The following is an 18,204-nucleotide window of genomic DNA, read 5'->3' as shown; positions in this document are numbered from 1 at the left end:
CTTCTTCCAAAGGCACGGAGAAGTTACCAGAAGGTGTTGTTTGAAGGAGTGCTGGATTAAGGCCATGTTTAGAGTTGTCAACTCAAAAAAATTGCTGATAGATAGCAAATAGGACAGAACGAAAAACAATATAGGGCTTTCTTCATAATTACTAGACTTTGGAGTAATAAATGTCTGAATCATGTTGGAACCTAAGGGACTGAGAAAGAAGGCAGGCGTGAATGTGAGAGGCATTTCCGGGCATTTGAATAGGAGCAGGGCTCTGTAGCCACTGACAAGCTTCAAGTATGTTCCCAAACAGGGAGTTATTCCGGCCCTAAATGGGCAAGTCACACACTCAGCTCTCCAAAAGTATGTGCTGGAAGTACCAGCCCCGACTGCAACAGTCACCCACAGCACCTAAAGCCACCCACTACCCGGCAGATGACCCCATGGAGTGAACCAATCATCTGGTCCAAGCTCCCCACCTGCTCACGCTTGAGTCCGAAGACAGGGAGGATGGAAAAGTTTGGGGAGTAGTCCCAGACACACTAGAAGGACATTCATTCCTCAAACCCTCCTCTCAGGTGTTGCTGAGAGGGAGGATGACATCTGGCCAGTCCTTAGCCGGCCACCACTCCTCCCCCGGGAGCCGGAATTAGGAAACCCTGGACACCCCGCTACTAAGTCCTCGCTGCTGCTGAAGCACCTCCCCAGGCTTATAAAGGTCACCGCGCTGCGCTGGGCAGTTGAGCTCACTTGCCTGGCGGCGCAGAGTCACAGCGACTTGGTTGGCTCCAGCCCCTGGGTCAGCCCAACTCCATCCAGCTCAGCCGCAGACTCCTGGCTCCCGCCCTCCCGCCGCCCCGCACTCTGCAATCTGCCCAGAGGGAGGAGGATGGAGACGCTCTCTGCCGCTCGAGTCATGGCGCTACTCTGCCTGGGTAAGCCCTCACAGTCTCAAAGAGGAGAAGGGAACGGCCCCGTGCATTTGTCATAGGACAAGTACGGAGTTGTCCACCAGGTTCAAATGCACGCTGTGTTAAGAGGATGTCTTCTGTGAGTCTATCTCTCTCACTGGCAAGACTGGAGAGGTGGGGGATGGATGGATGTCAAAATTGCATTTCATTGATAAATTCACTACAGATATATATTCTGCGTAAATTAATCTCTCTTTTACTGGACAAAATATAAAAAGGAAGTTGAAAAGGTTTGCTTTCTCTTTCTTTTCTTATTTTCTTTCTTTCTTCTTTTGAAAATGCTGTGGTACTAGAACACCAAAGGTGTGGAAAGCACCTCTGATAGATAATGATTTACTTCCTTGGAGGGGGCAGGTAGAGAGATTGGCTCAGCCCCAACCCACTAGAAACCTTTGCACAAAGGATCCTGCTCACAACCAGGGGCCTCTGGGATGTGTACTTGTATACATGCAGGGTGCTGAAGCCCCAGATACCCTAGCAGAACCAGAAGGAAACTGCCTACAGATTTTCACCTGCAGCTCCTGAGCAGTACCTGCCTTCCCAAAGGATTCAGGCAAGCAATGCTTGAGGCTACCTGCCAGAAGCTTGTAATTTAGAAAGACGGTTTCTTCTTTATTGGTAGTTTGCTTGTTTGAGATGAGTTAGCTCTTGGGGACAGGAGCTCAAGAGTCAGGTAGATCCCATTGTAACATTCTCATTTTTGCTTTATCTCATTTAATCCCTTTCCCCTAATTTTTTAAATGCCTGATGGTTTTAGAGTCATTTATGAACTTTCCCAGTACATGAACATTTTAATAAGGAAATAAAAAGTTGAGAGTCTCACCTTCTTCCTGAACTTGCAATGAGACAAATTCTCCTAAGACACATTCTCTGTGCAGGATGTGACAGTTAAATTATTATTTCGACATGCCTTACAGGGGTTGGGAGCCCTAATGAGTGCGTGCTATGCATAGTTGGAGCTTACTCGTCTAAATGCAAGAACCCAAGTAGAAACTGGATCTGTGGTTTCTGCCAAAACAGAGCTAAGAATGTCTTGCCAGAAGAGTCACCGTAAACAATGCAGCTTTACCCTTTGCTTTGAGGTCTCTGTGAGAAGGATAAACTCAGAAGGGTGGCAGTCTTCCTCGAGTTAGAAATGAACTTAAGGGCCACAATGGTGTAGTGTTTTGTTTTTTTTTTTTTTTTTTCCACCTGCAAGGTGTTTCAGAACAATGCAAGTGTCTGTTCTGTGCACCTCGGTGAATATTCTAATGCGAGACAGCGAGAGCCTCTGGATAACCTGTTGCTACCCACCTCGTGCGTGTGTGTTGTGTGTGTTTTTGTTGTCATGAAAGTGCTTAGCTCTTTATTGCAGTGCTTAATTATAGTTCACCGATTTCATCAGCGGCCAAGCCCATTTCCAAATGAGCTAGGTCAGTTTCTGTTTTCCCAGTCTGTTGAGATACTTCTGGCCACTAGAAAAGTTCCTGCGGGAAGTTCTATGGTGTATCACTCTAGCCTGGTATGCAGGTCTTATGTTTGACTCCAAGGCATATAGAGAGAAAAAAAAAAAGCTAGGCCGCTTATAATGTCGTAACCTGTGATCTCCCTTCCCCAAAGAAAAGATTGCCTAGCTATCTCAGACTTTGCCCCTCAAAGGAAAGTGATCTTTTAGATTTAAGTGTCCTTTTATTGCTTTTGTGGAATGTCTATGCGTTTACGATTATGAGAGTAAAGTTCTACCGTCTGTCCCCAATGCACACAGTTTCGAGTAGCTACCTCCGGTCATCCAACTGCTATTACATTTTATAAGTGTTTGATATCCATGCTCTTGTTTTATGCAAGAGGAAACCGACCCAAGGTCCCTTACAAAATGGACACTAAGCTGCTGCTAGAGCGAAGGTCTAGGTCGACCAGCAGTTGTAGTTAAATGAACATCAAAGTAAAAGATGGAAGTAGCCCAGCTGGGGATGATTTTATTAATAATCTATAATTTTACAGCTGAATTACCCTTCTGACCTTGTGATTGTTCTAGAGAGAGGAAGAGGTCTTTTCATTTTGAGCTCTGTGGTTATGTATGGGTTTGTGAGGCTACTCACAAGTGAAGAAGATTTGCTCTGGCTTCACTACTTGGTGAGAGAATTGAGCAGAGGAAATGGTCTTTCTTGAAAAGATGAGAAACAGAATTTCAGTGAGACAATGGGCTTGCCTTCTGTTGACACGAGAGTATATTATCGACCCGACTCTTGGCATGACCCGAGAAGACACACCTGGGCAGAAAGTACGCTGACAGCTCTCCCGGGTCTGGATTTGAACCTCGGTACCCCAGGTGTCTTCTGCATTGTCTTGCCACATGGGCAGCTTAGATAATTGGAGCGTCTAGTTCAGGGCTAAAATCCAAATCCAGGAGGTGGGACACAAACTAGCTATTACCAAATGCTTGCTGTGGGCCAGACACATTTTGTGTTCAGCATTTTCAACCCTAATCACTTCATTTATGCCCCCCCCAAGATAAAAACCACGGAATAAGGTAAGGTAGATATGACGGCAGACACTAAGACTCAGAGAAATCAATTACCTTACAAAGACTTAGAGACTGGGGGTAAAATCAAATTTTAAGGTCACTCTTTAGCAGGTGTAAACAGTCAGTGGTCCAAAGGCTCATGGGAATAATCAGAATGGCAGGCAGTAGCAAGGAAACTCCAGGGTTTCCTAGGGCTGCCCGAGGCTTGGAACCTGTTCTAAGCTCAGCTTGCACATCTAAGTGGGCTTGCTGACTCCTCCTGGTGCAGAACCAAGCAGAGAAAACACGTATCTATCCTTTTAATCTGAGATGAGAAAGTCCCTTTTTTTTTACATAATATTCATATTTTCCCACCGAGTTCTTAGATATGCGCTTCGCTATGAAGCAGTCAACAAAGCTGACTGGTCTTTTACGTCTTATTTTCCAAAACATATACGAACGAAGGTAGGCAAGAAGAGATGGTCTTATATTTTTATTCCTCGAGTCTTTGTGCAATTGTGGATTTTTCTGCCCAGTTTTGTGCATTCCTGGGAAGGGATGCAGATGTGAAGAGTTCTTTCTAAGGAGACTGGAAATGCAGGTATGGCTTCCTCATTTGCACTCTAAATATAGGCGTATGCAAATTGTCTATTAATATGGCCGGAACTGCTGTTAGGAACATTGCACTGAAAGACAATGGGAAGGCTCCCTGACAACCATCACCTTGGTACCAAAGTGCAATCCTGGAACATTCGAAAAAAAAAAAAATGAGGTAATTAGTGTCCTCTGGCAATACAGTTTATGTAAGTCTGGGTGTCTAGTTACAGAGTAGTTAAAGCCTCAGTTGCATTCTAGCTTAAAGTAATTATTTAATTAACTATCATGCTATTTCGAATATTCAAGATCATCTGATGTTTGTCCCTGAAAAAGAATGGTAGTGTTTAGCCTCCGAGGTCAAAATTGTGAATTATAAATATGAGATATGAAAATTATTGGCACACAAGTTTGGGTGTACAAACACATTTATTGTGCATTAGAACTTTATAGATGCTCATGGACAGGCTTAGTGAGGAAAGACACGTGCTACCTTCGGGCACACCTGCTCCTCTGGTGCTGTGCTCATCACACCTCAGACTAAGTCTGTATCTGAACAGGGTTAGTGGGGGTGTGATGGAAGTAACAGGTGATGGTAGCTATCAGTGTTGGCTGGGTTCATCATTAGATAGAAGCCTTATTCAGTTCCCAGCACTACATTTTGCTATACCCAGTGATTCTTTAGATATGCACCTGAGACAGAAGATATCTTGAGATTAAGTCTAGTATAACCTCTATTCCTTGTCTCCCTGTTTCTCTGTTATAGACTTTATTACTGAGAATATGCCTACCCAACTTCACCTAATCTGTCCTAGGAGTGTATGTGTGTGGAGAGGGAGAGAATAAGAAGGGGGGGGGGAAGGAAGCAGCAGCAAGGGAATGAAGAAGGGGGTACTGAGCAGGGATAAGACAGGGTTGATGACAGTCAATAGGAGAGTGAGGGGCAATCTAATTCACACATCGCACTTCTGTCCACCTGCCCTCACTCCCTGCTCTCTGTTTCTAGAGATAAGGAAATTCTTAGTAGGGGATAAAACAAACCATGCTAGAGCTGGATCCTGTACCTGGGGAGTCTGGTTAAGGATTTTTGATACTGACACCACAGATATGGATGGGCTATTCTCTGTGGTGGATTGTCCTGAGCATTGTAGGGAGTTTGACAGCAAACCAGGATCTACCTACTAGATGACAGTAGCACCTCCTACTGTGATAATCATAAACCCCTCTAGACCTTGTCAGACATCCTTGGCTGATAAAATTGGTCCTGGTTGAGAACCACTAATCTAATATATTTTTTATTGTCACCCATAATTCACAGGTTGAATTACCAAGACAAAGAACATTTATAGTTAGTGCCAATCTAGTTAGCAACTTCAGTGTTTTAAAACTCACCTTTGGGAGTTCCGCGATAGAGCACTTGTCTAGCGTGAGGAAAAACCTGTTTGATGTGGGCACCACAAAACTTATCAGCTTAGCAACATCCATTGCTGGTTTTAGCAGCCCCTGAATCTTGTTTCACACACGGGTTCTGAGAGCTTTCTTCAGTCAGGGCACAGCTGCTCCCCCGCTCCTCCTGTTACACCCCTGCCCATCCACAATACTAAAGTTCCCCCTTTCCACCCAACATTGCTTCCTTGGAATATGTCAAAGGTTTCCACATACACGATATCTCATTTGACATTCAAATAGGTGTCACCAGCTCCTTCTATACTCCTTTACTCTGCCTGGATCTGTATTCCCCAGACCCCATACACATATATAGATCATGTATGACCTCCAGACTGAAATCCAATCACTGAGGCTTTCCTTCATGCCTTCACTCACAATTGTCTTAACCTTCTGTCCTCACTGCTTTCTGCACATGGAAAGATCCTGCAAACTTGGTTATGTTCTCTCTTAATACTTAGAATTCCTCAAGTCTCTCTGCTTTTTTTTGTCTTAATCCTAGGTATGGAACTCTACTGAATCTGTATAGGATGGGAACTCTGTCTCTTTCTTTCTTCATCTTGCTCAAAGTCTGACAAATAGAAAGTGCTCAATAGATATGTGTTAATTAAATATCTTTCCATACTTGTAGTCAACTAGAAAGCAGCATGGAGTGAGCTGCCTTCCTCTCCTTCTAGCTAAACCCTTCTTGTACATGTGCCTCTCGTTGAAGTCAAGTTCTCCAATGTGAATATAGACCAGGCAATCGCAAACTGCATTTCATGAGGGCAGAGTCTTCAACATCTTCCAATATGTACTTATATTAGGTAGATTCTCTGGGTGAAAATGAATACCTTCAAGATTATGTAAAGGACCCTTTCATGACTAGATACAATAGTACATTCCAGTATTCCTAGGAACTGATAGACTAGGATAGGAGGTTTGAAAGTTTGAGGCTAGCCTGAGTTACATGGAAAGAACTTATCTTCTAAGACTGTATCAATGTGTGTTTAAATGACTTTGTGAATAGTCATTGTGTGTGTCCATGCGTGCTCTCTTCTCCTCTTCTCTTCTTGTATGTGTGGATGTAACTGTGCATGTCGGTGTGCATGTCAGTGTGTGTTCAGTAATTAAAATTTTATCCTTCAGAAAAGATTAATGCTTGGCAAGTTGGTTAGCATGCTTCTAAAAATATCATGAAATATTCAAAGCTTCAGTCATCACTGTCACTACAATAAAATGACGCAAATGACAGACACTAGAATGCTCTTGTTGATCCTTTATGAGGTTTCTCTTTCAAAATAAAGATTTACATCTCTGGTTTAAATCAATGATGGTAGAAGCAAGATGGAAGGAAGCACATTTGCAAAAGATTGTAAAAAGTCTGCCCATGTTAGATTATCTCAGGGAAAAAGAGCGAATAGAATTAAAATAATACTCTATAGATTCATTTCCAACTCAAGAGAACCATGTCCCATCTTTAGAATTCTAAGCCATAAGACTCCCAAACAACAAGATTAATGTTTTACCCCCTATCCACCAGTCCCCTCGAATTTTCTTTCCTAGTGGTAACACTTCCACCATGAATGAGCTATCCACCAAGTATGAAAAATACTTGATCTTTCCTTTGTATTTAAACTCATTCTTAGCTTGAATCACTTTAGTGTGTCATATGATAAGTCAAATACATAAACACTTTAAAGTGCAGTTTACAGTTCCTACTGAAACGATGCAACAAAATTAATGTGTACAGTTAGAAAATGACATATTAAATATTTCTTTGCCACTTGCCAAGAAAATTTCTTGGATCTTAGAAAACTCAAAATTAAAGGAAATATTTGGATATCTGTGTTCTATCAATCTCTTGTGCTGTTTTATCTCAAATAAAGGAATTTTTCTTACACTTAGATTTAAATGATGCTCAAATATAAGGTTAACAATTAAAAACTGTAGGAATAGAGCGAGTGTATAAAACAAGGCTATAATATATATGTATACACACACACACACACACACACACACACACACACACACACACATTTTGTCTGAAATACAGATTGTTACCTGAAAGTATAGGAAGTAGATCTTTTCATGACCTGATTCGATATATTTCTTGTTATTTTAAGCAAGAAAAAGCAAGGTATTATCAAAAGTGAAATTAAAACAGCACAGTTCATTCACTTCCTTCACGTCTTCTAAGCGCACACGAGACAGTAGGTTGACTGTTACCAAAAGGTTCTATAGTCAGACCCTGGAAGAAGGCAGAAAACCGAACAGTTCCAGAGCAGGTCAGCGAGTGTGGCCCTGGGAAGGGTTTCATAGCGGATTCGGCTACCTGTTTGGGCCAGGCAAATACCGTGATTCATAGTGAGTTTGCTGTTCTGGTCTAAATCTTCTGAAAGATTTCATTGGGAAAAATAGGGGAACACCTCTCATTCATTAACATCATTTATTTTGCCCCATTTTTATTTGCTTGATTGTTTTCTAAAGAAGCTATTTTTTTTTTTCTGCCCGAGGCTTGGGAATGGTTTTCTCTTCCAGTCACGGAATCCCTGCCTCCTCTCTATTGGTCTTCTAGAGGATCACACCTCCCGTGCCCCCCCCCCCCAATGTCATCACAAGGAAGCGGGTCAGAACAAACTGGAGGACATTTTCTGTGTCTGGTATTCTGCTCGATGTTGGGCAACAGGTCCCAGCACTCCAGGGCCCGTGGCTGTCAGGGTTATCCCCATTCCGGTGAGCGTACTCAGACTCTCCCACGCACACACGCAGGGTCCCCATCATTGCTCAAGGGTGTAGGTTGGGCCCTGCCTGACTCATGGGGAAGAGGCGAATTGCATCCTGTGAGTCAGTGGCTCCGCTTCCTGCTGGGGTATCTGAGATTTCACTGAAAGGTAACCACCAAAACAATGAAGGGAGAGATGAACAGAGACATCACATTCTTTAACCCAGTTGGAGCTGTGACCCAGATAATAGTTCCTGAAGTCATGTTGGTCTTTGCTTTTCAGAGTGAAGCTGAAATTCTGAGCACCAGTTTCGTAGGCCATCGACCCATATCACTTTGCAGGGACTTCCTCGGGATCTTAGCAACCAGTGTTAATGTTGTCACCACATCAGATTTTGCCATAGATATTATCAAAAAATTAGTATATTAACCCAGTGAAACACTTTATTAGCAGGAATCCTTGTAAGGAATCAAAAACTTAAGTAAAGCATTTGCAATTGAACCATAGATTGTTATACAAAAATCCACGAAAATCGTAAGACTGAGGAATGAGCAGATATGATGCTGGGACTGATTCTTTGCACCTATGACTGCTGGGCTGGGGCTGTAGCTTCATGATGAAATGCTTGCCTAGTATGGGCAATGCTCTAGGTCCAGTTCTCAATGGTAAAAAGGTTTGCAAAGGCAACGGGTGAGGCTATGACAGTCCTCTGCCGTGGGCTGTCCCACCTTCTAATTGCCGCATGTACTCCTCTGTTCCAGCTGCCAAAGCCTTGGGGCAGGCACAGCTGGAGACCAGCGAGGACCCCTGCTTTAAGTCAGTTCAGCAGTCCACTGAGACAGATGATTGAGACCCGTTTCTGCTGTTCACTGGTCTTACCTGTCTATGAGAGAGCGCTATCCCACACTTTAGTAGGATTATGTACGATTTCAACTGCGAAATATTCTCTTAGCGAGTCTCACAGAAACTGTCCTAAGCCCCACGCAGACATCACAGGCTGGGGAAGGCCAGTGTTCACAGAGGCACACCCTGGGCTGAACATTCCGTAATCTACAAAAACAAATATTTCACCTGTGGCCCAAGCAACTAGGAGCTTATGATGGAAGACAAACAATTTCTTAAAACCTTAACAAACAACAACCGAACACTAAACAGCCCCAGCTGCAATTGGCTACGGCCTACAGCAGGGGCGGGTCGCAGTTGAAAGAAATTTTAAGCAGGAAATGCTCCTCTTGACATTAGCACCTTGTCTGCCCTGGGTGACTTCTAAATAAAGGATAATGGATAATAGGGCTTGGACAGAGAAACTAGTGTCCCCCCCCACACACCCCACCCTCGCACACACAAAGGTGTTTTCCTAGAGAGAGATTTGAAGTGTCTCCTCCAGTATTTTTGTTGACTAATGAAGTACACGTGAGAACTAGGTGAAGTGGGGAGGTGGGGGTGTGGGGTTGGAGGTGGGGTGTGCGTGTATCAAGGATAAAATCATGTACCACTAGAAGCCCAGTTTGTGCTGAGAAGACTGTCTAGGTTAAATCTTTTAATTCTTCTGTGCAGTGCATAGCGAAACTCTGCTGAGAAGGAGGACAAAACTAATGTGGGCTAGAATCCAGGTCCTCCTCCAAATCACACATCTCCAGCCTCAGTTACACGGAAAACAGCTTGCATCTCTGTTTAACTGACAGTGAAATTCAGGCTTCAGTTTTCTCTTTTCTTTTTAGTCATTTAAGAAGCATTAATTTTGGTCTATAAAAGCAATTTATGGTACGTGGAGAAATGTGACGGGGGAAAGGATGCTTCTAGAACTTTCAGTGGTTTCAAACCACCGAAAGAATGTGAAACGGATGCCTTAGGTCTTGTCTTCTGTGGTACCCTGACAAGTGGCATTGTATAAGATGTGTAATTTGCACATTCTGGTCTCACCTGGAGTATGTACAAGTCTTTAACATGAACAGGATTGTTGTGTCAAGTTTGAAAGACGGTCGCAGAAACCATGAGGCTGAGGTTGTTGATCTATGCTTTGCTGATTAGAACACCCCCATTTGCAATTTGGTTCGTAACTTCAAAGTTTCTCTGATTAAAAAAAATCTATTTTTTAACATATTGATTAAATGATGCATTTAAACAGCCATGTATAGAAATTTATACTCTTGCTGTAAACCAGTAGGGGGCACTAACTGGATAGTGTATTAAAACCAGAGGCATATTTATGGGAATCTCGGATACGTTGGGCATTTCTGGGGGAAAGTCCATTTCAGTCTCCCTAAAACTCTGTTAGAAAAATTGAGAGTTGGGGAAGTGATTCTTGTGTTCAACTAGTATAAATCAAGTTTTCTCACACCACTATGTTTTCACCGTTCTTTTGCTTCTCTGTGATGCAAATATACTCTGCTTTCGCTAGCCTGGTGTGTGCCATGTGGTGTTCATCATCGTCAAGTATTATTACCCATTTCCAAATTCTAGCATCTGACCCATTTAATGTGTGCCATTGGGAGAAGTTATTTAAACTCTTTATGCTCAGTAGGTCTTTTTAAATGTCCAATAGAGGTAGTAATGTCTTCCTTAGCATTAGTGAGAGCATGGATAAAATGAACAGAACAACGCCTCTGCCTGGTTTGTGACTGAGGCGTCTCAGTTGCTGCTGCTGCTCCTACCGCCAGCATAGGCATTGGCTGTGTAATAGTGACTTCTACAAGCCAGGAAGAAGGCTGGAGCGCAAATACTCAAAGATTAAACAGGAGAGGCAGAATACTATTGCGTAACCAGGTATCTAATTAGAAGGCTCTTCTTATCATGTTTCCTGCACAATTCAGACACGACTTGAGTCATTCTGATACCTAATTTCCAACCTTCACCTTTTTACTGAATGAGACACTTGTTTCAATTTCACCATGCTGACAGACACTCGGTGCTAGGGCTCGCACAGCTTGGCATGGGTCACCAGTTTCTTCTGGCGTTATTAGATAAGACATACAGATGGCCTGCCTGTATCCATGGGTTCAAAATATTTGAAAATACTGTCGGTACCGAACCTAAACAACAGAGTATAGCAGGTTTCACATAGCGCCTGTATTGGACTGGGTTTTAGATGTAATCTGGAGATGATTTAAGGTCCACTAGGAAAGAAACTCAGATCTGCAAATCCTACAGCAGTTTAGGAGAGGGATTTGAACAGCTGCAAGCTTAGGTATCTGTGGGCATGCTAAAGTTCATCTCCACAAACAATAAAGGGCAACAATATTCTCATTTTATCTAGACTTTATTTTGTAAATTAAAATCTATTTACAAGAGGGAACACTTATTTTCAATTATATGAACGCTTCCATAAATTATTTTCTGTTATCACTCTGATGAATTAACTTCTTAAAACAGAACATCTCAATTGATAGGGACGATACATAGAAATTTAGTGAAAGTTGTTTTTCTTGATGCATTAATTATGTGTTTTATCTTCCATAACTAGGTTTCCACCTTCTACCAGGGGTTATCAGCACAACCGTGATTCCATCATGCATCCCAGGAGAATCCGAGGACAACTGCACAGCTCTAGGTAAGCCCGAGGTCATGGAAGCAGCATCAGAGCGTTTCACATTTGTAAAGAAAATGTAAATATTAATGCAAGCTAAAGAAGCAAAAGGAGGGGATACCTGCTCTATCCATTTTTAAACCTTATAGTTAACTAGAGATCTGGAGAGATTTCATGAAGAAGTAACAAGGGGAGAAAGATAAGACATGTCGTTATAGATTTAAAAAAATCGAGTTTTAGAAAGACAGCAAATAAGGAAAATCCATTAGTATAGAGCCATTATTGGAGTGTGTTTGAAGGGACAATTCCCATGAAGAACAGGAACGTGTAAGTTTCGTACACAGCACATTTTCTCTTGATAGCTGTAGCATGTCAGAGGAGGAAATGGTCTCCTTCCACTTCAGTCCTAGTGTGCAGGAACCGTTTGTGGAGTGCTTGGTGTGAATCAGCATCGCGTTCAGGTAGAAATACAAAGGTGACTGATGGAGACCGATGAGTGGTCATTGCTCCCCCAAGGGGAACGTGGTCCAAGGGAAGGCTTCTAAGCTTTGGTCTGAGCTGAATATGGAAGCCAAAGAGCTGTCCAAGGTTATCTTCTTTCTTGTCCATCATCACTAGGCTTTCCAGAATTTTGACAACCTCCCTCCACTACTGCTTTGTTGTTGTTACTGTTACTTGGGCAGGAAAGAGTACTCCAACCTATCTGCATGTCTGTCTTTTGAATATTAAATCCTCCAGTTTGTTTAGCCTGTTTAGCTGTTTGTTTATTGCTTGGGGGCCTGCTGCATGTTCAGGTGTCTGTTTTTAGGTTGGGGAAATGCAGTAAGTAGGGTAACGTCTTGACCCCCCAAATTCTCCATTGCTGACCTCTAACCTGACTACTGAAGTTGTACAGAGGTTGCTGTTATTAAAGGACAGCTATGCACTCAGAGCCCCGTAACACAAGTCATTCAACTTTGCGTTCTCGTTACAGTTCAGACGGAAGACAACCCCCGTGTGGCGCAAGTGTCAATCACCAAGTGCAGCTCTGACATGAATGGCTACTGCTTGCATGGACAGTGCATCTACCTGGTGGACATGAGTGAGAACTACTGCAGGTAACGTGAGCACGTGATGATGCAGGTCCTGGAGCCTGCGCCGTCCTCTCTCTCCTTTCGTATTAGTTACTACATTTCTATGGGCTGTTGAAATGTACTTTATTTTTATACAATTAAAAACTTTATTACATTTTTGAAATTAGAGAGTAAATATAACATTCCAATATGGACAGATATTTTGGGGTGCAGAACAGTGAGGGGAACTTCAGATGCCTCCCCTCTCACTACAATGGCAACTGAACCTTGATTGGATTTCTCTATAAGCTATTGTTTAAAGAACCAATTAGAAGAAAAATCTCATATCTACAAAACTCAGTCATCCTAGGTGACCAGTACCTTAGTAGCCAGATCAGTTTGTCCTTTTGCCTCTGTGGTTTGTCCTAGAAGCTGTATGGAGGCACTTTATTAATGCTGACCCAACTCTGAGTTCAATTTTTGAATTCATTTTTATAACAAAAAAAATCTTGCTGGTTCCTTCTATTGCCGTGAAAACTTAGTTCTTATAATACTAACTCATAGCATGACTTCATTTAAAAATAATTGATTTCCTTTGCATTCTTTAGATGTGACGTGGGCTACACTGGTGTCCGGTGTGAACACTTCTTCCTCACCGTTCACAAACCCTTGAGCAAAGAATACGTTGCCCTGACAGCGATTCTCATTCTCCTGTTCTTTGTCATCACCGCTGGGTCCATATACTATTTCTGCAGATGGTAAGCCGGTTCGTTTTATTGCCCATGGGTTTCCAAACTACCCAATAACAGACCTACAAACTGGTTGAAATCCAAACATAATATGAGTGGCACAAGATGGAATCTGCACTGTGGTATTTACAAAACTGCCTTGTTGCATTGCACCCAGGTTTCATTCAATTGCTAACCTTTACTTCCTGCCTATATGCATATAAAGGTCAAAGCAAGGAATATTCATATCTTTATAAAAATATAGACTGAAAATTTCATCCTGTAATAATTAGGATTCTTGTCCTACAGTGATATTATCACAAAATGGCAACTGAGAGGATATATAGTTAAGATTGTCAGGGTTTTTAATTTGACTGGATTTATGAAACAGTCTGAATAGTTAATAGTGCCCACAAAAATCTTTCCAGTTTACTCTTCTTAGTTTGAAGCTGGTACAAATTGTTGGTTAAGATCTTTTCTGAAAAACATTGTCCAGATATTGTTCTAAATAGCCAACCGATGATAATGTCTTCCTAATTAGAATTTGAAAACAGTATCTATGCCGAACCTAAACAACACACTCTAACAGGTATCATAGAGCTTCTGCATTGTATTGGGTTTTAAATACATCCTGGGGATGATTTAAGGTATACTAGAAAACCCATTCAGGTTATAGACATACAATTAGATGTAACAGAACTCAATACTGGTGAGAGAAACTGATAGAAAAAGATATTGGAGAACTTCTCCTGTCATTCCCAGCTTTGTTCTCATGTTAAGCCCTTGGAGAAATGGTTTCATGTTAACCGTTTCATGTCCATTTCTTACCAAACCAGATAGGCTGCAGGGCATTGCCCTCTTGGTCTCTCGAATTTCCCCTTGTTTGACCTAAGTAGAGGCGCGCTGGTCATTTTGGATGCCGTCTCCCTTTTGTTTGCTGAAGCAGGGTTTCTCAGTGTAGCCTTGGTCGCCCTGAAACTCACTCTGTAGACTAGGATGGCCTTGAACTCAGATATCCATCTCCAGAGCATCTGTCTCCCGAGTGCTGGGAATTAAAGGCATATGCCACCGGATGCCTGGTCTTAATGTGCCCTGGAAGTCCATGTATTTGTTTTAGAGTTTGTTTTTGTATCTGTTAGTTACAGTGCTATTTCCTTTCTGGTGTTTTTCTAGGTACAAACATCGAAAAAGTAATAAATCGAAGAAGGAATATGAGAGAGTAACTTCCGGAGACCCTGCAGTGCCACAAGTCTGAACATCACCATCAAGTTCTGAACCGGGATGCATAGCATGCCTGGTTAATGTCAATATTTCATTTTATTAATAATATTTATGTTGGGTCATGTGTTAGGTCAATAACTGTTTATATTTTAATATATTTGGAAAGTGTTTTATTTTTGACAGACTATTTGTTAATATATTATATGTAAAGTATTTAATATCAAAAGAAAATTGATATTTTTGTAAGAATTTCCTGAGTGAAATGCTTTATTGAAAAGCGTCAAAGCTCAGTAAGCTGGAGCAATGCTCGGAGTCAGCAATGCCCAGCCTGACGCAAGTGCCATTCCGGTGGGCCTAATAATATGGTCAAATCAATTGCATCAATAATCTGTTTTCTACTTCTCAGATCTATGACAACTGACTTGACTATATCAGGGCTTGGCACAGAGGTTGACACCTCTGCTTCATGTGTTAAAACAGTAATAAGGGGAGGTAAACACAACTTGTGTGCCTCACACCACACCCGTGAGCCAACCAATCCTGGAGAGGAGCTCTCCTCAGCATCCCTGCTATTTGGTACAGACGTGCCTAGAGGGGTCAAAGGACAAGCCCTATGCTAACCCACCTGAAGCAGGGGCATTCCGTTTATGTAGAGTACATCATTTATGTGAAGTCCTTCTTGAACATCAATCAGAAAATCCACATTTGAAGAAAATTTGAACTCCCTTTTAGATTATTTATTTTTATAGGGAATTTACTGAAGAATTGTAGGATTAAATCTGAATCTCAAATCAAATTAATTATAATTTTAAAATGCAGCAGGTTGCTAGTCAGATCTTATCTAACATGGAAATGTACTTTTTATTTTATATTCAAGAGGTTTTGTTCGTTTTTTGTTTTTTGTTTGTTTGGGTTTTTTTTGTTATTTTTCTTTTTTAACTCAGAGTTTCACTCTTTTGAACAGAGTGGCTCCAAACTCATGGTAATTCTCCTGCCTTAGCCTCCTTGGCTCTGGGCTCATAGGCCCACATTACCATGCCCAGTTTCAAGAGAATTTTCACTAACAACTAGTTCAGCAAATACCTTATTTCAGATTTTAAAGTTACATTTTAAAAACATGGGCCCTCTCCCTGTCATTAGTTTGCACTTATGGAAAGAGAGAAGCTAAGTCTCTGCGCTGCCTGTTGGCTCTCGGACTGTAGGTCCTCCTGAGTCACTCGCGTATTCTGTGTGGTTGCCTCAGGAGTCCCGGCCGGCACACCTTGGCCTTTCCTGGGAGGCTGCCTAACCGAAGGCTCAGCCTTAGGTGGAATCTCTCTGGAGCACATTCCAGGCCAGGGAGAGTCTATTCTTCCTCCACCTTTTTCCTGGCACGTGCTAGGGCAGCCAAGCCATCATGAGTTGCTTCTGACCTCTAGAGTGCGAGGGAAGAAAACATTCCTGCCCTTTGGAGCCACTCATGGAAAACCCTGGAAGGTTCACACAGCTCACATCAAAAATCCGGGCCTTACTATGTGGGGAAGCAGCAGATAAGAGAAGCAATGCACACTGCATTACTGTACACACGCTTGTGCATACACACGCTTGTGCATACATACCCGCCACACTTTGCAGAATTCCAGCTGTTTATTTCTGCATTAGCCAACATATTTACTTCTAAGGTGACAAAGGCAAATGAAAGTCAGTGATATTTAAAGGTATATTTCTTTGTCATTTTATTTAGCTAAAGTCTAAGGTCCTGAGTAAGAACACATTTTAAATCCCATTGGTACCAACTGGACAGAGAGAAACTTGGCCTATTTTAAGTGACCTTGACTTCTCCAGATGAAAGTTTAAAGCTCATCAAGAACTGAGCTAGAATAGAGCCAGTTAATTTACAGATGCCTAAAAAGGCTTTTAGATATGAGTATCTTGCTCCACTATGAGCATTTCCAATCACATCACAGAATTTGATGCAAGAACTTTGGAATAGCTTTGCATATCTTTAAACATTTTTTAAAAAATCTCAGGAAAGAATTATATGTATATATTTATATATATATATATAGTTTGTATATATATAATTTGTATATATATATATATATATATATATATATAATTTGTTTTGCTCTCAAAGCTTGAAATAAAACTCAAAGCCTTACACATGTTGGGCAAACACTACCATTGGGCTACACCTGTAGTCCCATAAAAAAACATATTATTAATGAATAGTATGATGGAGATTACAGGGTTTGCGTGAACATAAGTTTGGAGAAAGTCATTGTTTTAGTGAAGATTATGCTAAGTAAGCATAAGAAAAGTACAATCAATTCATGTGTCACACATATTTCTCGTTATATTGCACATTCGCACACTCACGCAGGAATATCCACAAGGCTATACAAATCCTATATTGAGAACCATAGCAATTCCAGATGCAAAATTGCACCCCTTACAGTCTCCCAGTAGACGCATTCTGTAAGCAAAGACCTCATGCGCTGTGCTCAACACTGCAATTTTGTCCTAGAACAGAGATTTTTGCTACATAAAGCCTCCATCCCACACTGCAGCTCTACTGCTTTCTTCCATATTTTCACCCTCCTCTCTCTGCCAAGAATCAAACCAGGGGCAAAGCCAAATATTTAACTTTTAAGTCCTTGAAAAGATAGCAAAATAAATTTAACTGCTGAGAGACAGCAAATATGTGGCACAAACTAGTGTCTAATTTTTGTTTCTTTCAGTCATAAAAACAGTAAAGTTTCCTTTAAATCATTTCATCCAGCCAAACTTGTCACTTTTGCTTCAACTTCTATTTTGCAGAATTAAAAAAAAAAGTTTTATTTGCTGCCCATTGTTTACTAATTGTTCTAATGCTGTGGGAGCAAGAGGAGCATAGGCAGCATTTTTGGGGTTCATTTTAAAGTTTTAATGAAAGAATATGTATGTCTAGGAGAGCTCTGCTATTCACCCCTGATGCTGTTGAATGTAACACAGTGTATTTTTCTGCTTGCCTTTTTGCACTCTGCCCTTGCACTTTGTAAGTTTGAAGAGCCACTCTGGTATAACGTTTCTCGTAAAGATTCTAATGGAACATAAAGTTGCGTTCACCTAAAACTTATTTGACTATAAATGTTATCAGAGAACTGAATTGTATCAATTTGTTAGTAGGTAATATCAGCTTTGATAGTTGTGTACCTTAAAATAGTGAAGGAGACTGTAATTTACAAGTTATTGTTAGATTTTATTTATTTTTGTTAGAAATTGGCAAAGATCACTATGAAAAAAAAAGTAAAAGTATGAGTGAGTAAACAATCTAAAGTTTCTGTTCCTTATTTCCATTCCTGTTTGTGTCCTAGTAAATTAGGAGACGTGAAAGCAGTGTCATAATTATAATGTGTGGCAATACAATGTGTGGCAATATAAAAATTTAGGAAAGATCACATATATGTGCCTCACTTTAAGGGCTAATATATTGAAGTTTTGAAATAAAAGGAGTCATGATAATTATGAAA

At 41.3% G+C, this 18,204-nt stretch overlaps 1 protein-coding gene and 1 long non-coding RNA gene across 3 annotated transcripts in view; one reads left to right on the top strand and one right to left on the bottom strand.

Moving 5' to 3' along the window:
• Positions 1-878, bottom strand: part of LOC146893782 (uncharacterized) — a 22,009-nt gene extending 21,131 nt beyond the window's left edge. For both annotated transcript variants that reach the window (XR_015738536.1, XR_015738537.1), the window contains exon 1: positions 743-878. This is a non-coding gene — a long non-coding RNA (uncharacterized LOC146893782). The remainder of the gene's footprint in view (positions 1-742) is intronic.
• Positions 792-18,204, top strand: Ereg (epiregulin). Its single transcript, XM_048427699.3, has 5 exons — positions 792-923; positions 11,650-11,736; positions 12,686-12,809; positions 13,373-13,522; positions 14,666-18,204. The coding sequence occupies exons 1-5, from the start codon at positions 878-880 to the stop codon at positions 14,745-14,747; spliced, it is 489 nt and encodes a 162-aa protein (XP_048283656.2). The 5' UTR covers positions 792-877; the 3' UTR covers positions 14,748-18,204.

Source organism: Myodes glareolus, chromosome 8 (assembly GCF_982192425.1).
Source record: "Myodes glareolus chromosome 8, mMyoGla1.1, whole genome shotgun sequence".
In the NCBI taxonomy this organism is placed as follows: domain Eukaryota; kingdom Metazoa; phylum Chordata; class Mammalia; order Rodentia; family Cricetidae; genus Myodes; species Myodes glareolus.
The sequence above is the reverse complement of the archived record's forward strand: the minus strand, read 5'-3'. Positions and strand labels throughout refer to the sequence as shown.